The sequence below is a fragment of the Podarcis bocagei genome (genome assembly GCF_964188305.1).
Source record: "Podarcis bocagei genome assembly, chromosome: 10".
NCBI classification, from domain to species: domain Eukaryota; kingdom Metazoa; phylum Chordata; class Lepidosauria; order Squamata; family Lacertidae; genus Podarcis; species Podarcis bocagei.
In genome coordinates this window covers 14,324,350-14,345,514 of record NC_138135.1, presented here as the reverse complement: position 1 = coordinate 14,345,514, position 21,165 = coordinate 14,324,350, and the positions used below count along the sequence as shown (strand labels likewise).

The 21,165-nt window shown below is 46.3% G+C and overlaps 2 protein-coding genes across 2 annotated transcripts in view; both read left to right on the top strand.

Annotated features, from left to right (window-relative positions):
• GYS2 (glycogen synthase 2) overlaps positions 1-21,165 on the top strand; it is a 178,114-nt gene that overhangs the window by 73,668 nt on the left and 83,281 nt on the right. The gene's annotated exons all lie outside the window — the stretch shown is intronic.
• Positions 4,548-21,165, top strand: part of IRAG2 (inositol 1,4,5-triphosphate receptor associated 2) — a gene marked incomplete at its 5' end in the record, with an annotated part of 62,012 nt that continues 45,394 nt past the window's right edge. The window contains 11 exons of the mRNA XM_081212197.1: positions 4,548-4,881; positions 5,005-5,106; positions 6,739-6,849; positions 8,058-8,238; positions 10,396-10,442; positions 11,750-11,828; positions 13,129-13,287; positions 14,320-14,437; positions 15,374-15,424; positions 15,532-15,609; positions 19,895-19,951. Coding sequence (XP_081068323.1) covers positions 4,548-4,881; positions 5,005-5,106; positions 6,739-6,849; positions 8,058-8,238; positions 10,396-10,442; positions 11,750-11,828; positions 13,129-13,287; positions 14,320-14,437; positions 15,374-15,424; positions 15,532-15,609; positions 19,895-19,951 — 1,317 coding nt within the window. The remainder of the gene's footprint in view (positions 4,882-5,004; positions 5,107-6,738; positions 6,850-8,057; positions 8,239-10,395; positions 10,443-11,749; positions 11,829-13,128; positions 13,288-14,319; positions 14,438-15,373; positions 15,425-15,531; positions 15,610-19,894; positions 19,952-21,165) is intronic.

Below are 21,165 nucleotides of genomic sequence, written 5' to 3'. Positions count from 1 at the left end.
AAAACGCAAAAAAGATAGCAAAAACAGACAGACCTCAGCATAACACTCAAAACGGAAGTATGGCACTCAAATCTGAAGCGTAACACTCAAAACGGCTTCTGAAGAAAGTTCGCAAACTGGAACACTTACTTCCAGGTTTGCAGTGTTTGGGTTCCAAGGTGTTTGAGAACCAAGGTACCACTGTATAGTGATACCTCAGGTTAAGAACTTAATTCGTTCCGGAGGTCCGTACTTAACCTGAAACTGTTCTTAACCTGAAGCACCACTTTAGCTAATGGGGCCTCCTGCTGCCGCCGCGCCGCCGGAGCCCGATTTCTGTTCTTATCCTGAAGCAAAGTTCTTAACCTGAGGTAATATTTCTGGGTTAGCAGAGTCTGTAACCTGAAGCAGATGTAACCTGAAGTGTATGTAACCTGAGGTACCACTGTATTTTAATCCAGTGCTACATTACCTTCAGCACAATCTTCTGGGGGCCACACGCGAGGGATGGTCAGGGCCAGAAGCAAAAGTGGGAGGGGCAATGAATGTAAATTTTACCTTTGTACAGCAGAGTCGTTTCTCCCCAGACCCCTCTCAATCCTTCCCGATCACATTTACGCCAACCAGACAGACCTTCATGGATGGAACCCGGTTCTCAAAGCGTCCCAAAGAAAATGTAATCAGGCGCACTGCTGCCCCTTAAAAATGAATAAAGTTGCCTCCATGCATCTGGCAAGGCCCCTGTTAAGTTGTGGGTCAACATATCAGACGACACAGCGATTCACAGTTTGTTCACAGGCCCAGAACAGAATTGGGCTGAAGGGTTCAGCCAACCTGCTTATATAGAGCTCAACTACAAAATAACAGTAACAACTTTCTGTAACTATCCAATCACTGAATGCCACTTTCAATTCCTTATTTGCATATGTGGACCTGAGTGAAAACTATCTACAGTATCCCCCTGCTGGCCCAGGGTGAGAACTTCAGTACATAACAGCCCCTGAGCTTTTGGCAAAACTCTCTACAGGCATAAAATTCAACAGGTGAAGCCTGCCCCCCTGCAGCAAAGACAAAAGCTTCTCCTGCTGAATTTCAACCTGCCACACAGCCATTCAAAGTACAGGAAGAAATCTAGCAGCATAATCCACCCCAGTTGGTTAGGAGGCAGATAACTGAAACAGCAGGGTCCTTTCCAAAAGCTAGTTTCAGTAGTAAATATACACATATTTTCATTAAGGAGCCCCTGCAAGTACATGTTTTCCCTTTGTGATAAGGGCATCGATCCTATCAGAGGACAATAGCAGGGAATAAATATACTGCATCTCCTTTTCCCCTGCCCCAATGCCTTCAACGGTTATGTGAGCTGACAGGCAGAAAGGCAACAGATATAGCTTTTCAACTTGACTGTTGAATTCCGGACTGCAGATATTCACAGCATAGCACTAAGAAGGGGATTGCTGGCTTATGCACTTGAAGCGTGGCTCGCTGCTGTTTGAGTAAGGCTAAAACAATGCTATGATGATTCTGGGTTTGCAGACAACTTGGCACAACTTGGTCCTCCAGGGTGATCTAAGACAAATTTGCAGGCTCTGGGAACTGCCCGGATCTCGCATTAAATTATAATCTCTCTCGTTAGTAATGCCACAGAAGGCACTCGGAGGATAACAAACCAATGCAGAGAGGAGGAAGGGAAAAGATTCATGGACAGAGGATAATAATAGCTGGCAACGGTTGCTTATTAAAACACCCAACGCATTGCAGGTGTTTCTGGTCAGGTGATTTTTCACAGCTGGGGCGGCCGTGACTTTAGTTGAGGCCCCTCTCCCGGAGTTCACTGCCAGAAAAAAAGCAAAAGAGGTCCTACCACCTTTTGGCTGAGAGAAACTTAAAAGTGTTTTCTTTCTCTCCTGAACTTTGTTTTATTTGTTTTACTTAATTTAAAGGAGAAAGTTTGACAAGGGGTGGGGAAGTCTCCCTCCTGTGCTATTTTAGGTATGAAGTTAAAGAGAACCAAAGCTCTCTCCCATACGTAATCTTTCCTGTTGTGAACTGAAAGGTTTGTGTTATTTCTTTTTCTGGTCTGGATTATGGTATAAGGAAGTTACCTTCCTTATTTGATATTTAGTTTTATTCCTCTTAAAGTATCTTAATGTTGTTGCAAGCATGTTCTCTGAATTAACCCCCCCCCTTTTTTAAATATATATTCTGACTGCCCTAATTTAGCCAGGAGAGACTGTGATTTTTTTTGGTCTGATAAATCACCCTCTCTAGTTTGCTTTGTCTTTGGAAGATTCCTCGTTAAAATATTTATTACTGTGTGTTAGTTGAGAAAGCTGTTCTTATCTCTTGTAGTTACTTATTGAGAATAAATGTAAGACTAGGATGGGAGAGATTTTAGGTTCAGCCACGAAGCTTGTTGATGACCTTGGGGGGCTGACCTACCTCACAGGGCTGTTGTGAGAATTAAAAGAGGGGGTGAAGCGCTGCTTTCACTACGTTGAGTTCTTGCAGGGAAAGCAGGGTGTAAATAAATTCTTAAAGGAGAAAGAGGCAGAGTAGGTTTTGCTACAAATACTTTGGATGCCTTGATTTTTAAGTGAATGGTATTTTTGACTATTGGTTTCCAGTGTAAATGAAAGGCCTTTCTGAAACGATTTTCTTTATATAAAAAAGGTATGTTTTAAAACAAATTAATAATATATTATTGTAACGTATATTCCATCTCTGGCAGTAAAATCGCTGTCTAGTGCAGGGTCTCCCAAACTTGGATCGTCACCTGTTTTTTTGGACTACAATCCCCATCATCCCTGACCACTGCTAGCTAGGGATGATGGGAGCCGTGGTCCAAAAAACAGCTAGAGACCCAAATTTGGGAAACCCTGGTCTAGTAGGATGAAGACTGCTTCTTTCTGATGTATGTAGGAAATGTAAATGTAAGGAGACTGAGAGGAACACTGGCTTTGGTCAGAACAAACTCCTTGTCCATTTGCCCCCATATTGGCAACGCTGATTGGCAGTGGCTCTCCAAGGTAGGAAGCAATTAATGGATGAAATAAATAACAATAAATTAAACCAGTGTTCTCCCACTTGGACTACTGCAACGCGCTCTACGTGGGGCTACCTTTGAAGGTGACCCGGAAACTGCAATTAATCCAGAATGCGGCAGCTAGACTGGTGACTGGGAGTGGCCGCCGGGACCACATAACACCGGTTCTGAGAGATCTGCATTGGCTCCCAGTACGTTTCCGAGCACAATTCAAAGTGCTGGTGTTGACCTTTAAAGCCCTAAACGGCCTCGGCCCAGTATACCTGAAGGAGCGTCTCCACCCCCATCGTTCTGCCCGGACACTGAGGTCCAGCGCCGAGGGCCTTCTGGCGGTTCCCTCATTGCGAGAAGCAAAGCTACAGGGAACCAGGCAGAGGGCCTTCTCGGTAGTGGCGCCCGCCCTGTGGAACGCCCTCCCATCAGATGTCAAAGCAATAAACAACTATTTTACTTTTAAAAGACAACTGAAGGCAGCCCTCTTTAGGGAAGTTTTTAATGTCTGATGCTGTACTGTTTTTAATATTCAGTTGGAAGCTGAATTATTATTATTATTATTATTTAATCAATGATATTGATTCCTCTTTCAATGCTGTTTGTACCTAGAAAAAGCTTCCAGGTGTAAGTCCTGTAGTTTCCTGCAGAAATCCTGTAACTTTTTATACTGCAAACTTTCTGGGGTGGGAGGGAATTATCCTGTTTTTGGTTGTGCTATAGAGTCATACCTCGGGTTGAAGTTGCTTCAGGTTAAGCCTTTTCAGGTTTTGCTCCGCGACGACCCAGAAGTAACGGAGCATGTTACTTTTGGGTTTTGCCGCTCGTGCATGCACAGACGCTCAAAATGATGCCATGCGCATGCTTGGAAGCGGCGAATTGCGACCCATGCACACGGGTTGCATTCGTTTCAGGATGCGAACGGGGCTCCGGAACGGATCCCGTCCGCATCCAGAGGTACCACTGTAGTGCGAGAGTGCTGCTCCAGACAGCAATAATGTGATAACGTTGGAGAAGAATCACAGAACAATTAGCAAAATGGCGTGTGTACAGCTCGTTATAAACCCACAGCCAGTGAACTCATATTGTGTGAATGACATGTTGCAGAATGTATACAAACTCCCCCCCCCCAAAAAAAAAAATGTTTGAAGGGGCCCTCTTTTTTTGAAAGAATTTATGTGGGTCTGCAGTGGTAGCTCGGGTTAAGAACTTAATTCGTTCTGGAGGTCCATTCTTAACCTGAAACTGTTCTTAACCTGAGGTACCACTTTAGCTAATGGGGCCTCCTGCTGCCACCGCCCCGCCGGAGCACGATTTCTGTTCTCATCCTGAAGCAAAGTTATTAACCTGAGGTACTATTTCTGGGTTAGCGGAGTTCTGTAACCTGATGCGCCTGTAACCTGAAGCATCTGTAACCCAAGGTACCACTGTACTTGACTCCAATACCAGAGCAATAAATTGCATTGAAAGATGAAACCAATTGTTTTGCAGTTCCCTTTTGTTAAAGAAACGGCTGAAAAGAAGGGGAGAAATGTCCTCTGGAAGCAGTCGCGACAAGCGCCACCATCACCCGGTAGACAGCCTTTGCCGGAAGCTCCAGAACATCAACATGAAGGACCAGGCCTCCAATCCTGCCCTGCAAATCCCAAAATTCCAGTCCAAGAACTTTGACAGCCCACAGGGCAATGCGAAGAAGAACTTGGAGGAGATCTTGAAGAAAAGGACCCTGAAAGCGAGTGACAGCAATGCGCAGGGCTGCGACAACCTGCTGAGCCCCTTCAGTGATAATGTCTTCTCCCCGAGTCGGCAAGCGGCGTCACCGAGTCACCGGCGCCTCTCGGACATCCGCTCAGAGTCTGTTTCAGGTAGTAGAAACAGAGAGAGAGCCAACAAGTCATGGCTCTTTCTAAGCCAAGGAGGAGGTTCCCCATGCTTTTCCAAACACAGGGAATCTTCCGCCAGTCAGCTGCCTGGTTCCCCCAGTGCAGAGCAGAAGGCTGCACCTTCTCAGGAATGTGGCTACATCACCTCAAGCCCGAATTTGTCTAACCGGGAATTTAACTCTCCTGTCAACAAGAGACTCTCTTTGGGTAAGGAAAGGGCAAAAGGCCTGGTTCTTTTTAATAAGTTGAGGGATGCTTGCTACTGTCAAAGACTTTGGCATAAAATGCAAACTTGCAGAAAGAATGGCAAAAATGTAAATGCTTCTGAATCTTAGTTGCTAGGGGTCGTGAGTTAGGTATGCAGCCTGGGAGCCATTTTGGACTCGCAGCTGTCCATGGGGGCTTAGGTTAATTCTGTGTCCAGGGCAGCTGTTTACCAGCTCCAACTGGTAAGCCGGCTGAGTCCCTATCTGCCTGTGTGTTGTCTCGCAAGAAGGGATGCGGGTGGCACTGTGGTCTAAACCACTGAGCCTCTTGGACTTGCTGATCAGAAGATTGGCGGTTCAAATCCCCACGATGGGGTGAGCTCCCATTGCTCTGTCCCAGCTCCTGCCAACCTAGCAGTTCGAAAGCATGCCAGTGCAAGTAGATGAATAGGTACCACTGCAGCAGGAAGGTAAACGGTGTTTCCATGCGCTCTGGTTTCCGTCATGGTGGTCCGTTGCGCCAGAAGCGGTTTAGTCATGCTGGCCACATGACCCAGAAAACTGTCTGTGGACAAAGGCTGGCTCCCTCAACCTGAAAGTGAGATGAGCACCGCATCTCATAGTTGCCTTTCACTGGGCTTAACTGCCCAGGGGTCCTTTAGCTGTTTCGCCAGAGCGGTACATGTTCTGGTTACTGCAGTGCGCTCTGCATGAGGCTACCTTAGAAGTTGACTCAGAAACTACAACTAATCCAGAATGTGGCAGCTAAACTAATGACTGAGAGTGGCCACTGGGACCATAGAACACTGGTCCTAAAAGAACTACAATGGTTCCAGTACGTTTCCAGGCATAATTCAAAGTGTTGGTGCTAGCCTTTAAAGCCCTAAAAGGCCTCAGCCCTGTATAATCAGTTCTGGCGTCTCTCAGGTGGGCGCCATTGCCATTATAAGAGAACAAGGGAGGTGTTTATGGTGAGTTCTGGCACCTCCTTTTCTAGAAAAATAGCACTGAGTGTCTCCATCCCCAACGTTCAGCCCGGACACTGAGGTCCAGCTCCAAGGGCCTTCTGGCAGTTCCCTCATTGAGAGAAGTGCGCTTACAGGGGACCAGGCAGAGGGCCTTCTCGGTAGTGGCACCTGCCCTGTGGAACGCCCTCCCATCAGATGTCAAGGAAATAAACAACTATCTGAATTTTAGAAGACATCTGAAGGCAGCCCTATATAGGGAAGTTTTGTAATGTTTGGTGTTTTATTGTGTTTTTAATATTCTGTTGGGAGCCACCCCGGGTGGCTGGCGCAGTTAGTCAGATGGGGGACATATAAATAATAAAATTATTGTTTATTGATCCAGCAGAGTTCATGTTATGGTCTTATGTAAGAGAGTAGCTAGTATTTAAACATCTAGTGCTTTTTAAAAGTATCCCTAAGAGCTGAACTTAAAAAAAAAGCAACATTGCCTTCAAATGCAATTCAGCGAATCTAAAACTCTTGTTGGATTTTTGACGCAGCTTTTTTTTCGGGTCTAGAACAAACCGTGTACAGAACTTGTAGCCCTGCTGCAGGCTCCCTGGTAATCAAGACTCCTAATTCTGCATGGAAAACAAATCTCCTGTCAGTGCCCTTTCCCTTTGTAGGATGGAGACTGCCAGCAGAGAACAAAGATGACGAAAGCGCTGAAGTAAGCCTGATCTGTGAGGAAGACCTTTTGACTACTATGTTCTCTGCTTGCGACATAGAAAGGAGAGGTAAAGCAAACCAGCACCGAAAACCTTCTCTTGCAACTGTTGGAAGCTTAGAGGTGTATTTGTTTATTTGTTAATTTGCTCCATAAAATAGTGTTGAGCATGCCCAATTTCTCTGAGCCTTAAGTGCTCCAGGGGTTCAGTGTGCTTGGAATGTGGTCACTGGGGACCTGTGTGGCATTTTTTTGGATAATGCTGTTATATACAAATCCATATTAGGGCAGTGCCATTTTTTCATGGGGCCAGCCAGGAATTTCAGCCCTCACTGGTAACTGACCATGTCTCCTGGGGAAGCCCACTTCTCCCCGGTAGATGTCGACCTAGATCAAGGTATGTTGACCTGGAAATATTTCTGCTTATGAAACAAGACCTGCGGACCCCTGGTGCTTTGACTATGGGCTCATCCGTGTTGCAGGTATTAATATTGCACAGTTTGAAGAGATTGGAAGTAAAAGAACTGACTCCTTTTGGAAACGAAGCATTGCCTAGGCTCTTAAAAACATTATTCGAACATTTGCTGGCAGAACTTTCAAAACAAAATTAAAACATCAAATGTACACCCAAAACATCCATGCAATGTCTTGTGCTGCCTGGCACAAGCTCGGTAAAATATGAAATAATTCTAACAGATCTAGAACCGGTGGTCTGTCTCTTCCCACAGCATCCATTTTAGCTTGGAACTGTTTTCTCTCTCTATCAGGGAGTCTTTTACATGTCCTTACTTCACAGTGCCTTGAGACAAAAGACACAAAGGCAACTCCCTTCAGAATGGAGATTTGCAACTCAGTGCCTTCATCACATGATCTAAGGTTACAACAGTAGGGGAGCAGAAAGGTAATCATTAACCCATTTAGGAGCTTAGAGTCCCTTAGAAAAACTACTGTGGGAAAACTCCAATGTTAGCAATACGCATTTAGCCATTTTCTATTTTAAATCTTCATTAATGCACATACTTTGTTCATTTCTGTGTGAATTAAATCAATTATACTTAACAGCCCACACTTCTGCTTGTCCCGTACCTAGAAAGCATGAGTCTCAGAACATTCCCACTTGCTTTTTACCCCTAATCGGAATGAACCGCAATCCATGGGAAACCCGGTTGCCATTTGTTCTGAGTCAGCGGTAAAGAGCGAGTTTTTCCAGGGGGGGAGCAGCTGAGAAAAGGGAGGTGTGGCCAAGCTCTCAGTGTCCATTGTTACTGTTGTCTTTAGGCAAAGTGGCTGTTTCCAAATTAGTTGACTTTGTGAGATACACAACTAGCCGGAGTTCTGAGGACAGCAGTCTCGAGGAGCTGTGCAACATGCTTGATCCTGATCAAAGGGACATCTCCATGGACTTGGAAACGTATCATGCCATCATGAAGGAATGGATTGACGACTGCAGGAGAAGCTGGTAACTGACGGGTCTTGCAAGGCTTCTTGGGTTGCATGCATTTAATGCACATGCCTTTGCCCAAAGTACCCATGGTCTACGACTCAGAGCTACAATTCCCAGAACCATTAATAATATACAGGACTCTTTGGGGGAAGTAAATGCACTTTTTCATTATTTGGTTCGATATTTGGTTTGATATGGGTAGGTGTTTTTCAAAATGAAAGCAAAAGCATCAAGCGATACTGAAGTGGTCCTAACTGTGACCCAAAATCGCTGTTTAAACAGGGTGCTGGAGAAGGCACTTTCATTATTATATTTGGGAATGATTCCTGTTGTTATGTGGCTGCATTACATTATACTTTCTGGATGTCCCATGATCATATTATAAAGAAGTTTTGTTCTGTGTTATAAATCAAGCACTGCTATAAGTTGATGCCTCCCCCCCCCCATGTATTTCTTATCAATAACAAAAAATTTGGTGGGGCACCAGCAAATTTTCACTCTGAAAGTGTAGCTCAGATGAAAAAGCTTGAGAACCACTGTGCTAAATTTTGCTAGGCTTGCTTCATGTGCCTGACCCCCCAAAGATTCTCCCCTTTATGTGATATGTGTGTGAGAGAGAGCACAATTACGAGAACAGAAAATGTACGAGTAGGGGAAGGAAGCTGTTTGCTAGCTGAAGTGTTCAGTACAGTGGTACCTTGGTTCTCAAACGCCTTGGTACTCAAACAACTTGGAACCCAAACCCGGAAGTAAGTGTTCCGGTTTGCAAACCTTTTCGGAAGCTGAACGTGCTCCGTTTTGAGTGCCACACTTCCATTTTGAGTGTTACGCTGGGCCTGCCTATTTTTGCTATTTATTTTGCATTTTTGTTGTTGCAGCTCATTTTGTTTTCTTTTTGTGACTGTGTGGAACCCAGTTCAGCTACTGATTGACTGATTGTGTGACTGCAGTACATTGTTTATTGCTTTCACTTTATGGATCAATGGTCTCATTAGATAGTTGAATTCATGTTAAATTGCTGTTTTGGGAGTTGTTTTTAAAAGTCTGGAACGGATTAATCCATTTTGCTTTACTTTCTATGGGAAAGCGCGCCTTGGTTTTGGAACGCTTTGGTTTTGGAACAGACTTCTGGAACAGATTAAGTTTGAGAACCAAGGTACCACTGTACTAAGTTGCTGTCCGCAATTTTGGATTACTGGAGTGGGAAGCTGCTGTATCATCACAATTATCCCACGTGGCTCATATTTTATCAAGGATGTGACAGGCAAAATGTAACACTGAGTTGGTTTTGTGCTTATGCGAGAATTTATCCAGAGCTGCTGTCGCAGTAAACTAGTGACCTCTTCTGTGTAGTGAAATGCAGAGCTGCTCTAAGTATCATCTGTGTAATGGGAATTGGGGGTTGCTCGTGCGTAAGTTGCCGCCACTCTCGGTGAGGTTGCCTGGATAAACCTTTCCCTGGCTGGACAGTCCTGATTCCACGTCTGTCTCAGTCACTGGCAGAATCCGTCAGTGGGCGTTTCCTGAACTTCTTCCAACATAAAAGTTCCTTGACGGATAGTCTCCGCCTAGCCTCCCTGCGCGGAAGTCTTCTACGCAGGGTGGGTGTGGGCAGTGGAGGACCAATGCTCTCCCCGCTGGTCTCTGGCGAAGAGTCCTGGAGCCATCCCTCCGAAACCTGCCTCTGCCCGCCTTTCTCCCTGGTGTAACGCTGATTTCCTTCCCCGGTCACTGAGTCCCCTCTTTTCCTGCTGGGACCTTCTCCGGCATCGCTCGGGAGCCCTTCCACCACTCCTGACTGCGATGGCAGTTCCCTGACAATCTGCTTCCAGCTTTTATAATTAAACTAATGGTTTAAGGAGGAATGAAGCCTCCCGCCCCCTCAAAAAAGAACCACTTTGTGATTATTTTGTTCCTTTTTTGAAACCAGTTTGTCATTAATGTTCTCACCCAGTGAGGGCTCATGTGATGCTACAGAGTTACGACTGTTTTTTGCAAGCAGTTTTTTTTTGGGGGGGGGACAAACAGAAGGGGAAATGTTTTCCAACACTGAAATAATTCTGCAAAAAAAAAAAAAAAAGTTCATAGTTCTGATGAAAACTGTTTTTGGTTAAAACTCTAAATTCATGTTAGAACAGGAAATAAATATGTGGGGTTTTTTTCTCATTCCAGGAAAGAACCATCTGCTAGAGAGACAACCAGAGAAAGCATGCTGGCAGGTATCAGATGCTCTCTGTATTATGGAAGACTTAATTTACTGAAAAGTATACTAGATGCAGCATATAGCTTAAGACTCGTGTCCTGCAGCTGAAAGGGGTTTGCAAATAGCCAGTGAACATGAACATGAAATTTATTACGGTCAGAGACCAGCTTAAGAAACAGAAATGGAACTACAATCCCAATAGCAAAACCAACATTTAAAACAATATACAACAATAGATTTTAAAGTTTAAAAATGTGATAGGCATATAAACACATAAAAACTTTAAAATAGACTACCTTAGAGAAAGTCACCCGTGGATCTGGGTTTGGGAATATTCTTAACAAACTAGATTGAATTGGGGGGTGGTCTGCGCCTACAGATCTGTGCGCAGAATCTGGCGACAATCCGGGTCATCTTGTGGTCTTTGCCTAACAGGAGAAGATCGAATTTTTGCTTTACCGAGAGGTCAGTAAGCCTCACCAGCGGAGGGTCAATGGTTTCTCTACCAGGGACGCGGACTTATAAAAAATATTGGGGGGGCCCGGGAAAGCTCATGAATAATAAATAAGCTCATGAATATGCAAATAAAGTGGCGCCGCCTCCTCGTGAGCCAATAGGGGAGAGCGTGCTGCACCTATTAATCAGCTCCGGAGCGGAAATTGGGTGGAGCTTTTGCTCGGGAGGGAGGGCAGGAGGCATGCAGCCCGACCCTGTGCATTTTGGGCTGGGGGAGGGGCGGCGATGGCGCTCTGCTGGAGGGGCGCCGGAGATTATTGGGGGGGCAGAGCCCCCCCAAACGAATTTTTGAGGGGGCTCGGGCCCCCTCAAGCCCCATGGAGTCGGCGCCTATGTTCTCTACGTGCCTCATCGTAAAAGGGACATCTAAAAAATATGTGTTCAGGGCTTCCTATATCCCCCAATGGACAGGCACAAATTCTCCGGTCATATGGGACTTTTTTAAAGGATCCTTCCAAGACCAGTGAGGGCAGACCTGAGCTTCTGGCAAGTATAATAGCCAGTGCATGCAGAGGATTGGTGAAGGGAATGCGAAGACAAATGTGCTTGAGGGGGATGGATGAAGGAATCTTCTCCAACCATGGGAGGGGAAGTGAGGGGAAGAGAATGTTCACTGTGGGTTTAAAGTGCTTGGAAAGTATAACCTGGGATGTTATTGGAGGAACTGCAAGAGGTGTGGGGAAGGTCAGAAAGGGTGGAGGGAGGGTGATGTGTTGTGTGGAGATGTCAACAGAAAGTGAAAAAAACCCAAAATGCTCTGTACCAATGTTTGTCTCTTGAGCTGTAACCAGAAACCTCATTTTTCAGCCAAAAGTCCTCTTGTGAGGCTGAATGTAACTTCCGGAAGCCTAGAGGCACTTGGTGGCGATGTGTCCAGAGGAGACTTGTGAGTCGCTTTTAAAATATTTTTACAAGCTATTTCAGATATATTAATATTGCACTATTTGAAGGAATTGGATTCATAAAAAACTGAACCCTTTTGGAATAAAAAAATGTCCAGACCCATAAATATGAATCAATGCTTTGCTAACCAGAACTTCTTCAAAACAGGTACAAAACAGACAATGATATATCCAGAAAGTTGTATAAAGCATATGCATATTCAAGCATAGGTTCTTCTTCTTAAATACATAACATACTTACCATCAGAGCAAAAATCAAAGCTATGTCTCTCCCATAGCCTATATTAGCCTGCGTCCAGGCTAAGCTTATGCGCTCCTCAAGAGGCATCATTATCACATTCTTTTGTTCCCTGTGGCTCCCAGAGAGAAGACTAAACAGACAACTCCCTTCAAGATGGAGATTTGCAATTGAATACTTTGATCATGTGATCTAAGGTTAAACACTCACGTGTAGGAGCAGAGAACATCAACAGTTAATCAGAAAGCTTCAGTATGCTGCAATGGAATTTTCCAATGTTAAACCCTTCAGCGATATGCATACAGAGATTAAACAATTATACTTGCTAAATTGTCACTTTAAAACACATTTCCCAAAAGAGTTCTATGCTAGGCCACTTTCTAATCTGAGAGTGCGATGCTAAATCCCTTTGTGGTCACAGAGTCCCCCTCTCTTTTCAAATATGACTATCGGACAAAATCCTCTTAAGTTTTATCAGCCTTTTGGAGCGGTCTCTGGTGTAGCCCATGAGACCTTTGTCATACACCACACGAATAATTTAGTCGTCTTCTGGGCTAGGAAGTGATGCCATGATAGGGTATTGGTGACGAACTATTCATGCCACCCCCTTTTTAAAAACATTATTTGCATTAGTAGGGCAGGTGCCCAATCTGCAGTTTGCTGGCATTTGCAGCTGAGGGACAAGCATGGGTTGGTGGAAAGGGAAGCTTTAATGATGGAGGATTTCGAAGATATGAGAGGATTTTGGAGGAACATATGTTAACAGAGTGGAAAGCAGCCTCCTAACAGCGCTGTCCCTGCTGCTGACTGGGAAGGATGAGGAAACGAGGATGTCAGCATGGTGCAAAGCCACTTCTGATTGGGTGCTCAGGCCGAGAGGGCAGCTGGCTACCCACAGCTGGTGCTGGAGATGGCAGTTCAGCTGGAAAGATGCCAAAGAAATGGGAGGTGTTGGGTTTTGATCTTTGAGGGTGGCCCCTCCCATCAAAACGTGGAGAATGCAGACATGGCAGCTGATCAGAGCCTTTTGTTCCTTGTGCATCCAGGGAAACCTCTGACTTGATCACTTGCGTAGCAGATCTTCAGTTCAGCAATCAGAAACTTCAAGAGGAGAACAACCAGTTGAAGGCAGCTCTGGACGCCATGGAGGAGACCAACAACAGATTAGTGGAGGACAATGTGGAGCTGAATAATCAGATAAAAAGGTGGGACACTTTGGGTTGAGTCCAACTAAACCAATGCACGAGCAGAACTGCTTCTGCAGGTGCAGCAGAACTTTCCCCATCCCTAAATCTTCTCCATCGGTTGGGGAAAACTTGGAGCAGTTGGGTGGAGAGGAGTGGTACTGGTCATCTTCTCCAATGGCCATCTGGTTGGCCATCGCAGATAAGAGGTGAGCAGGAGACGAGCTGATCTGGCCTAAGCACGTCTCCTCCTGCTCGCTTGCCACCGGCACGGATGGGCAGCTGCCGGACGATGCCTGCACAGGAGATGGGCAGACAGGCAGGCAGGGCAACAGCAGGAGGAGGGAGTTTCTGCTAATGCTTACTCCTGAGTAAGCCTGTAGGGGATCACAGTGCAAGGAGGGAGGGAGGGAGGGAGGGAGGGAGGAAGCACGGCTAGCACTCCAAGAAAGGCTGGGACCCAGAGGAAGGCTGCACAACAGAGGAGACCACAGAAGAGATTACTACTACTTTTTAAAAAATAACTTTCCCCCTCTTTTTTTAAAAAATAAATATTGATTGATTGATTGATACTGTCCCCAGATTCATTGAAAAAATTCTGGTAACCTTATTCCAAACCCTGGAGCCAGCACTGATTTAGCAACATGGGAAGCTACGTTATACAGCGTCAGACCATTGGTCCACCTAGTTCCATATGGGCTGTGCTGATTGGACGACGTTCTCCAGGGTTTGGGGCAGGAGTCTCTCCCAGTTCTACCCGGAGATACCAGGGACAGAACCAGAGACCTTCTGTGTGGAAAACGGGTGCCCATGCAATGAGCTGCAACCCTTTCTGCTACTGGCTGCTGTACATATTTTTATTTTGATGCCATGTCGTTGAAGCAGCAGGGACAGAGCAATCCAAATGTCTTCATTTCCTCTTGCCAGATTGGAGGCGGTCACTCAGAGTAGGGAAATCCTGCCAGTCTTTTATTATTATTATTATTATTTCTAAAATGCCCTATAACAACTGCATGTTGCTTATAACAGGCTTGGTGATTTTGGTTTTTTCAGTTTCCAGCAGTCTGTGGCTCGAGTGAAAACCTTAAAAGAGGAGCTGGAGGAAGCAAAGAATAACCTGAATACTGCAGAGGAAAAAAGGCTGAGAACAGCAGCCCAGAATAAGCAGCTAGTAGGTGGACTTGAACCATTTCAGACAGTGTTTATTGACTGAGGCTTAACAGTGCATAAAGGTAAAGGGACCCCTGACCATTAGGTCCAGTCGTGGCCGACTCCGGGGATGCGGCACTCATCTCGCTTTATTGGCCAAGGGAGCCGGCGTACAGCTTCCGGGTTGTGTGGCCGGCATGACTAAGCTGCTTCTGGCAAACCAGAGCAGTGCACGGAAACACCGTTTACCTTCCCACCAGAGTGGTACCTATTTATCTACTTGCACTTTGACATGCTTTCGAACTGCTAGGTTGGCAGGAGCAGGGACCGAGCAACGGGAGCTCACTCCGTCACTGGGATTTGAACCGCCGACCTTCTGATCAGCAAGCCCTAGGCTCTGTGGTTTAACCCACAGCGCCACCCGCATCCCTAACAGTCATTAAGTCCTTTGAAATTTTGCACTTCTCCAAATTTCCCTGTGCGGTTCCCCAATCAAATAATGCATACTAAAATATAATAGCTATATAGTAATGTAAATGACATACAAATGCACATGTTAGTGAAAACAACACACAAAAGTGCATTATATTAAGGGGAAAGTGTATGTCTGACAAAATGCGTATGCAGTATTACAAATTGCACTAAAATGTTGATGAGGTTTCATAAGGACTTTATAAAAAAGAGAGCAAACTGATAAGCAAATGTGGAAACTGAAATTGACAGTTGTCAGTCAACCCTATATATAGGTCACTGTGTGACGTAAAACTTTGTATGTTGATTATAACCCAAGACATCCCCAATTTTCCATAAATTGAGGGCAGAGTTTTCCACAGGTGGGACAGGGAAAACATTCAATATTTGCATGGTAGTTGTGTCTAGTGGCCCTGAGTAACTGGGTGGGTGGGTGTACGTGTGTTGGCAGTTTCTCAAACCATCTCCCCTTTCCTTTTTACACCAGGAAAAGGAGAATCAGTCCCTCATTCTCAAGATCTCATCTCTACAAGAAGAGGCAAGTGTGAATTGCATGCGAATTGTCTGCAGACAGTTTCATACGCTGGGAAAAGTCTTGCTGGCTAGTTTTGCTGTGCATAATAAATAGTATCTGCTTTAATCCAGAATATTAGGCACGCTCTGGATTCGGATGGTCTCCGGAAGAAGATCTCAGAGCTGTCAAGAAATATGGCTGAACTCCAAGTAGGTGCTTGCAAGACTTATTTTCAGCGTGGGGAAGCAATGGTTCAGTGCAGGGCTTCAAATGCCAAATATTTCTCCAGGACATCTATAAGCAAGATGGCAGGAGGTTTAGGGACTCTTTCTTCCTCAAGGATTAAGCATGTGTGTGCATGTGTGTTATAGGGTACTGTACAGTTTTTATTTTAAGATTTGTTTTTTAAGAGATGCTTCCACTTAAATCGTCAATCAACTCACCTGTAAGCAAATGAACACTGTTTTTAAAATCTGAGTTGCCAAACTGAAATAGGTCAGATTCCTAAATGTAAACCTTAAGTTTTTGCAATTTTGCACTCAAATTCCAAGGTAGAATGTCATGTAAAAACCATAATGAATTCACTGGCTTCTCTGACAACTAGAGCTGAAATCAACTTGCCCTTTAAAACTCTCCTGATGTCAGATATTCTGAGTACATGAATATTAGATTTTTCATTTTATTTTTAAATTATCTGGGAGATTTTTATCCTGACATTCTATGTAGAGTTTAAAGGACTGGCTGGAGCCTTCTAACTCCTGCTCTAACAGCTCCTCCTTATGACCTGGGGGGTTATATTTTATTTGTGGCATTTAGGGCCCACCCAAAAAGGCTTGCAAAGCAGCACACAGAAATCAGTACTTAAGTCCCCCCCCCCCAGGCTCCCAATTTAAAAAGACATGGAAGATGAGACATCACACGCAAGAAAAAAGAATCAGGAGGGAGGAGGAGAAAGCAAGATCAAGTTCTAGTTCTTAAAGTTAACAGTTTTTATAACAGTGCTGTATAGTTCTCTTCTGTGTATATTCTGTGCAGTATGCAGCTAACTCCTTCTGTCAGTGCAAGGACTACCATGTGCGTAGTTGAATTTTCTCCCCCTCTTCTCTTCCTCTGCATGTCCAACCCCCAAATCTGCTCTGGAGCATTGGGATAACCCCTAGAACAGATTTAGGTGGTGCACAGGGGAAACAAGAGCAGGGACAGATCCATCGCTCAAGTGCTGATGGAACAAGTTACAGTGGTACCTTGGTTCTCAAACTTAATCCGTTCCGGAAGTCCGTTCCAAAACCAAAGCATTCCAAAACCAAGGTGCACTTTCCCATAGAAAGCAATGCAAAATGGATTAATCAGTTCCAGACTTTTAAAAACAACCCCTAAAACAGCAATTTAACGTGAATTTTACTATTGAACAAGACCATTGATCCATAAAATAAAATCAATAATCAATGTAAAGGTAAAGGTACCCCTGCCCATACGGGCCAGTCTTGACAGACTCTAGGGTTGTGCGCTCATCTCACTCTATAGGCCGGGAGCCAGCGCTGTCCGCAGACACTTCCGGGTCACGTGGCCAGCGTGACAAGCTGCATCTGGTGAGCCAGCGCAGCACACGGAAACGCCGTTTACCTTCCCGCCAGAGCGGTCCCTATTTATCTGCTTGCACCCGGGGGTGCTTTCGAACTGCTAGGTTGGCACGTGCTGGGACCGAAAGACGGGAGCGCACCCCGCCGCGGGGATTCGAACCGCCGACCATGCGATCGGTAAGTCCTAGGCGCTGAGGTTTTACCCACAGTGCCACCCGTGTCCCAATAATCAATGTACTGTACCATAAAATAAATAAGACAGATGATGAAAATTAAAATTATTATTTTTTCTTACCTGCACTGATGATACTCATTGTTTGGATGGAGGACTTTTCTCCATTTCCGCAGTCCCACAATCAGTCAATCAATCAATCAATCAGTAGCTAAATTGGGTTCCACACAGTCACAAAAACAAATTAACAGAAAAAGCATCAGAAACAAAAACGCAAAATAAATAGCAGAAACAAAAAGCACCAAACTTAATATGTTTGACTTCCAAAATGTTTGAAAACCAAAGGCGCAGCTTCTGATTGGGGCAGGCACCCCAGAAACAATAGCCGACAGCTGCATCAGACGTTTGGCTTCCGAAAAACATTCGAAAACCGGAACACTTACTTCCGGGTTTGCGGTGTTTGGGAACCAAGGCATTTGAGAACCAAGGTACCACTGTAGTTGGACATCTCTTGTTGACGTCAGTGGCAGTTCTCTCTCTCTTGCCCTTAATGAAGAGATAATTCATCCCCTGAAGGCCTTCCCCAGCCCTGAGATCAGGAGGAGCAGCAGAGCTAGTGACAAAATCCAGGGCAGGAAGACAGCCCAGTTCTTCCTTCAGAGAAGTGGCTTGATGGAGAAAGCCTCCTCCTCCATCAGTATCAATGGCAGTTTGTACCTTGTGAATGCTAACCTGGCTTAGGTCACTTTCAGCCACTCATTGGTGGCTCTCCTTCAGAGTGGCTGGTGCCTGGTTGAGGAAGGGAATAAGACACTTCCGCCCTTCGGAGGAGGTGGAGTTGCAGGCTTCAGCCCCCCCCCCCCGCGTGATTGGGGGGATTCCCGGCTGCGTCACCTCCTGGCCAGCCAATCAGCTGGCTCTGGGTGTGTGGCCTGCCTTATTTAAAACAGGACGTGGCCGGGGATCTCCCTCTTTGCCGCTTCCCAGCTGTTCCTGTTTTTCCCCAGCCTCCCGCCCTTTAAGGTTTTCGTTCGTTGACCTTGCTATGGACCTTGGTTGGTTGCCGTTGAGGGGCCTGGTAGGAATTTTTCCACTTGGGAAATTGGCACCAGGCACTTGGTTTTCACCTACCTCGTAGCAAATCGTCACGACTTTCTGGGTATTGGCGGTTAGGCATTGGAAAGTTCTGTAGATGGAAAAAAGGGGAGGTAACGCCATCACCTGCCCTGCAAATTGAAGGGTAGTCCGTTAAAGGATTCGGGGGGGGGGGGTGGCCCTGTCTGAAGCCTAGGAAGTTTAGGGCCTAAGGCACGCCCCCTAGTGGTGACCCCAGGGGAGTTCCTAGTTGATATGCATCAGCAGGACTCCCCCTACTGGTGTTAACCCTTCCCGGACTTCTAGCAGACGGGCTGAAGTTGGATATAGTCGGTTAGGACCAATGCCTAAACCAATACCGCTCATCACCTGTAACCAATAAAGTTGTGGCCTTTTAATCTTAATAATTGGTGACTGGAGTGGCCGCCGGGACCACATAACACCGGTCCTGAGAGATCTGCATTGGCTCCCAGTACGTTTCCGAGCACAATTCAAAGTGTTGGTGCTGACCTTTAAAGCCCTAAATGGCCTCGGTCCTGTATACCTGTAGGAGCGTCTCCACCCCCATCGTTCTGCCCGGACACTGAGGTCCAGCGCTGAGGGCCTTCTGGCAGTTCCCTCTGCCAGAAGTGAGGTTACAGGGAACCAGGCAGAGGGCCTTCTCGGTAGTGGCGCCCGCCCTGTGGAACGCCCTCCCACCAGGTGTGAAGGAAATAAGCAGCTATCCTATCTTTAAAAGACATCTGAAGGCAGCCCTGTTTAGGGGCGTTTTTAATATTTAATGCTGTATTGTTTTTAACACTTGATTGGGCTGCCCAGAGTGGCTGGGGAAACTCAGCCAGATGGGTGGGGTATAAATAAATTATTATTATTATTATTATTATTATTATTATTATTATTATTATTATTTATTATTAATGCTGCCTTCCTCTTCTCCTGCAGCGTTATTAAATAATTGTGTCATGTGTCATTATTTCTGCCGGGGGGGGGGTCGGGAACTCGCCACACAACCTGGCTTCGCCATTTTCAGCCACTTATTGGTGGCTCTCCTTCAGAGTGGTTGGCACCTGGTCAAGGAAGGAAATAATGGAATCATAGAATTGTAGTGTTGGAAGGGATCCCATAGGTCATAGGGATCCCCACTGCAGTGCAGGAATCGCAGCATCTGAATCTGAAGCAAGGGCCCTGAGCAGGGTTGGGGAGCGCCAAACTGGCCAAGAAAGACATCTCTGGGAAGACCTGGAGTTTATGAGCACTCAAGACCCTTTGCATCCCACAACCTGCAGAGTGGATTTAAAGCATCTTCTGCACTCTGAAGCAACTTCGGAAATACCAAATTTTTCGCTCTATAAGATGCACCAGACCACAAGACGCACCTAGTTTTTGGAGGCGGAAAACAAGGAAAAAAATATTCTGAATCTCAGAAACCAGAACAGCAAGAGGGATCGCTGTGCAGTGAAAGCAGCAATCCCTCTCACTCTCCTGGCTTGTGGGATAGCTGCGCAGCCTGCATTCGCTTCATAAGACGCACACACATTTCCTCTTACCTTTTAGGAGGGAAAAAGTGAGTCTTATGGAGCAAAAAATACGGTACTTTTTTTTTTTAAGGCATAAGGCAAAACAGTAATTTCAATTCCTCTCCTCCAGATACAAGTACACCTGTATGAAAAGACGGTGGAGAATAAAGACGCCTCCATCCTCAAGGTGAGTAGCTTTTGCGGGGCTGCAGAGACAGACTTGCTAGGCAGTGTTTTGCTGGGCCGGATGCGAACGCCATGGGGAGATTGCTTTGGCAATGAAGGTTTAAGGGTAGTGGGATTGCAGGACTGAATTTGCACATCGCACTGTAACACTGACAGCCATTTCTCCAACGGTTTGACTTTACCCCCAAAGGCGCACTCCTCCATGGTCTCTTGAGACAGACAGATGCCAACCAATACCAACTTGAATAAAAGATTGGGGGGGCAGATAAGCCCCACCCTGCCTAATCGATCACATGATGTGATAAACACACACCATTTGAATGGCAATGGCCATTAACTTTGGGGGCGCCCAGGTCCTTCAAATATTATATTGGGGTCCTGAAGAGCCCTCAGCTGCTAGGAGCTGGCTCCTATGTACACATACATGCATATTAAGCAGTTGGTTCCTTACCTTTCTCTCCCTGATCTGGCCACAGTGATTCATGCAATGGTCACCCTCAGGCAGTGGCGTAGCGTGGGGGGTGCAGGGGGGCCGGCTGCACCGGGCGCAACATCTGGGGGGGGCGCGCTCGCACTCGCAGCTCTCTGCCCCTACCTGGCTCACTCACTCTCTCTCACTGCAGTGCTGGCTGTGCAAATCCGATCCGAGCCGCTGGGTCGCCGCCCACTGTGGAGGGGGTGGGTGCCAGGCGTGCGGTGCGGAGAGAGAGTGAGGGACTATCTGTGGGAGGGACAGTGCAGCGGCCGCCCAGCGCAGCGCTGAGCGCAGGAGAGAACCACACCAGCCCAGCCCAGGCAGCAGCAAGAAGAAGCTGGCAGCGGCGGCAGGTTAGGGGTTAGGGGGCACAAATTACTTGCCTTGCCCCGGGTTAGGGGGCGCAAATTACTTGCCTTGCCCCAGGTGCTGACAACCCACGCTACGCCGCTGCCCTCAGGCTTGATTCTTGTAACTCCCCCCACCCCGCGCTGCCCTTGAAGCTGACCCAGAAACTCCAGCGGGTGCAGAATGCCGCAGCGAGGCTCCTTACGGGGTCCTTGCCGCGGGATCACATTCATCCAGTGCTTTACCAACTGCGCTGGCTCCCGGTGGAGTACAGGGTCAGGTTTAAGGTGCTGGTTTTGACCTTTAAAGCCCTATGCGGCCTAGGACCCATGTACCTATGGGACCGCCTCTCCTGGTATGTCCCGCGGAGGACCTTAAGGTTCACAAATGAC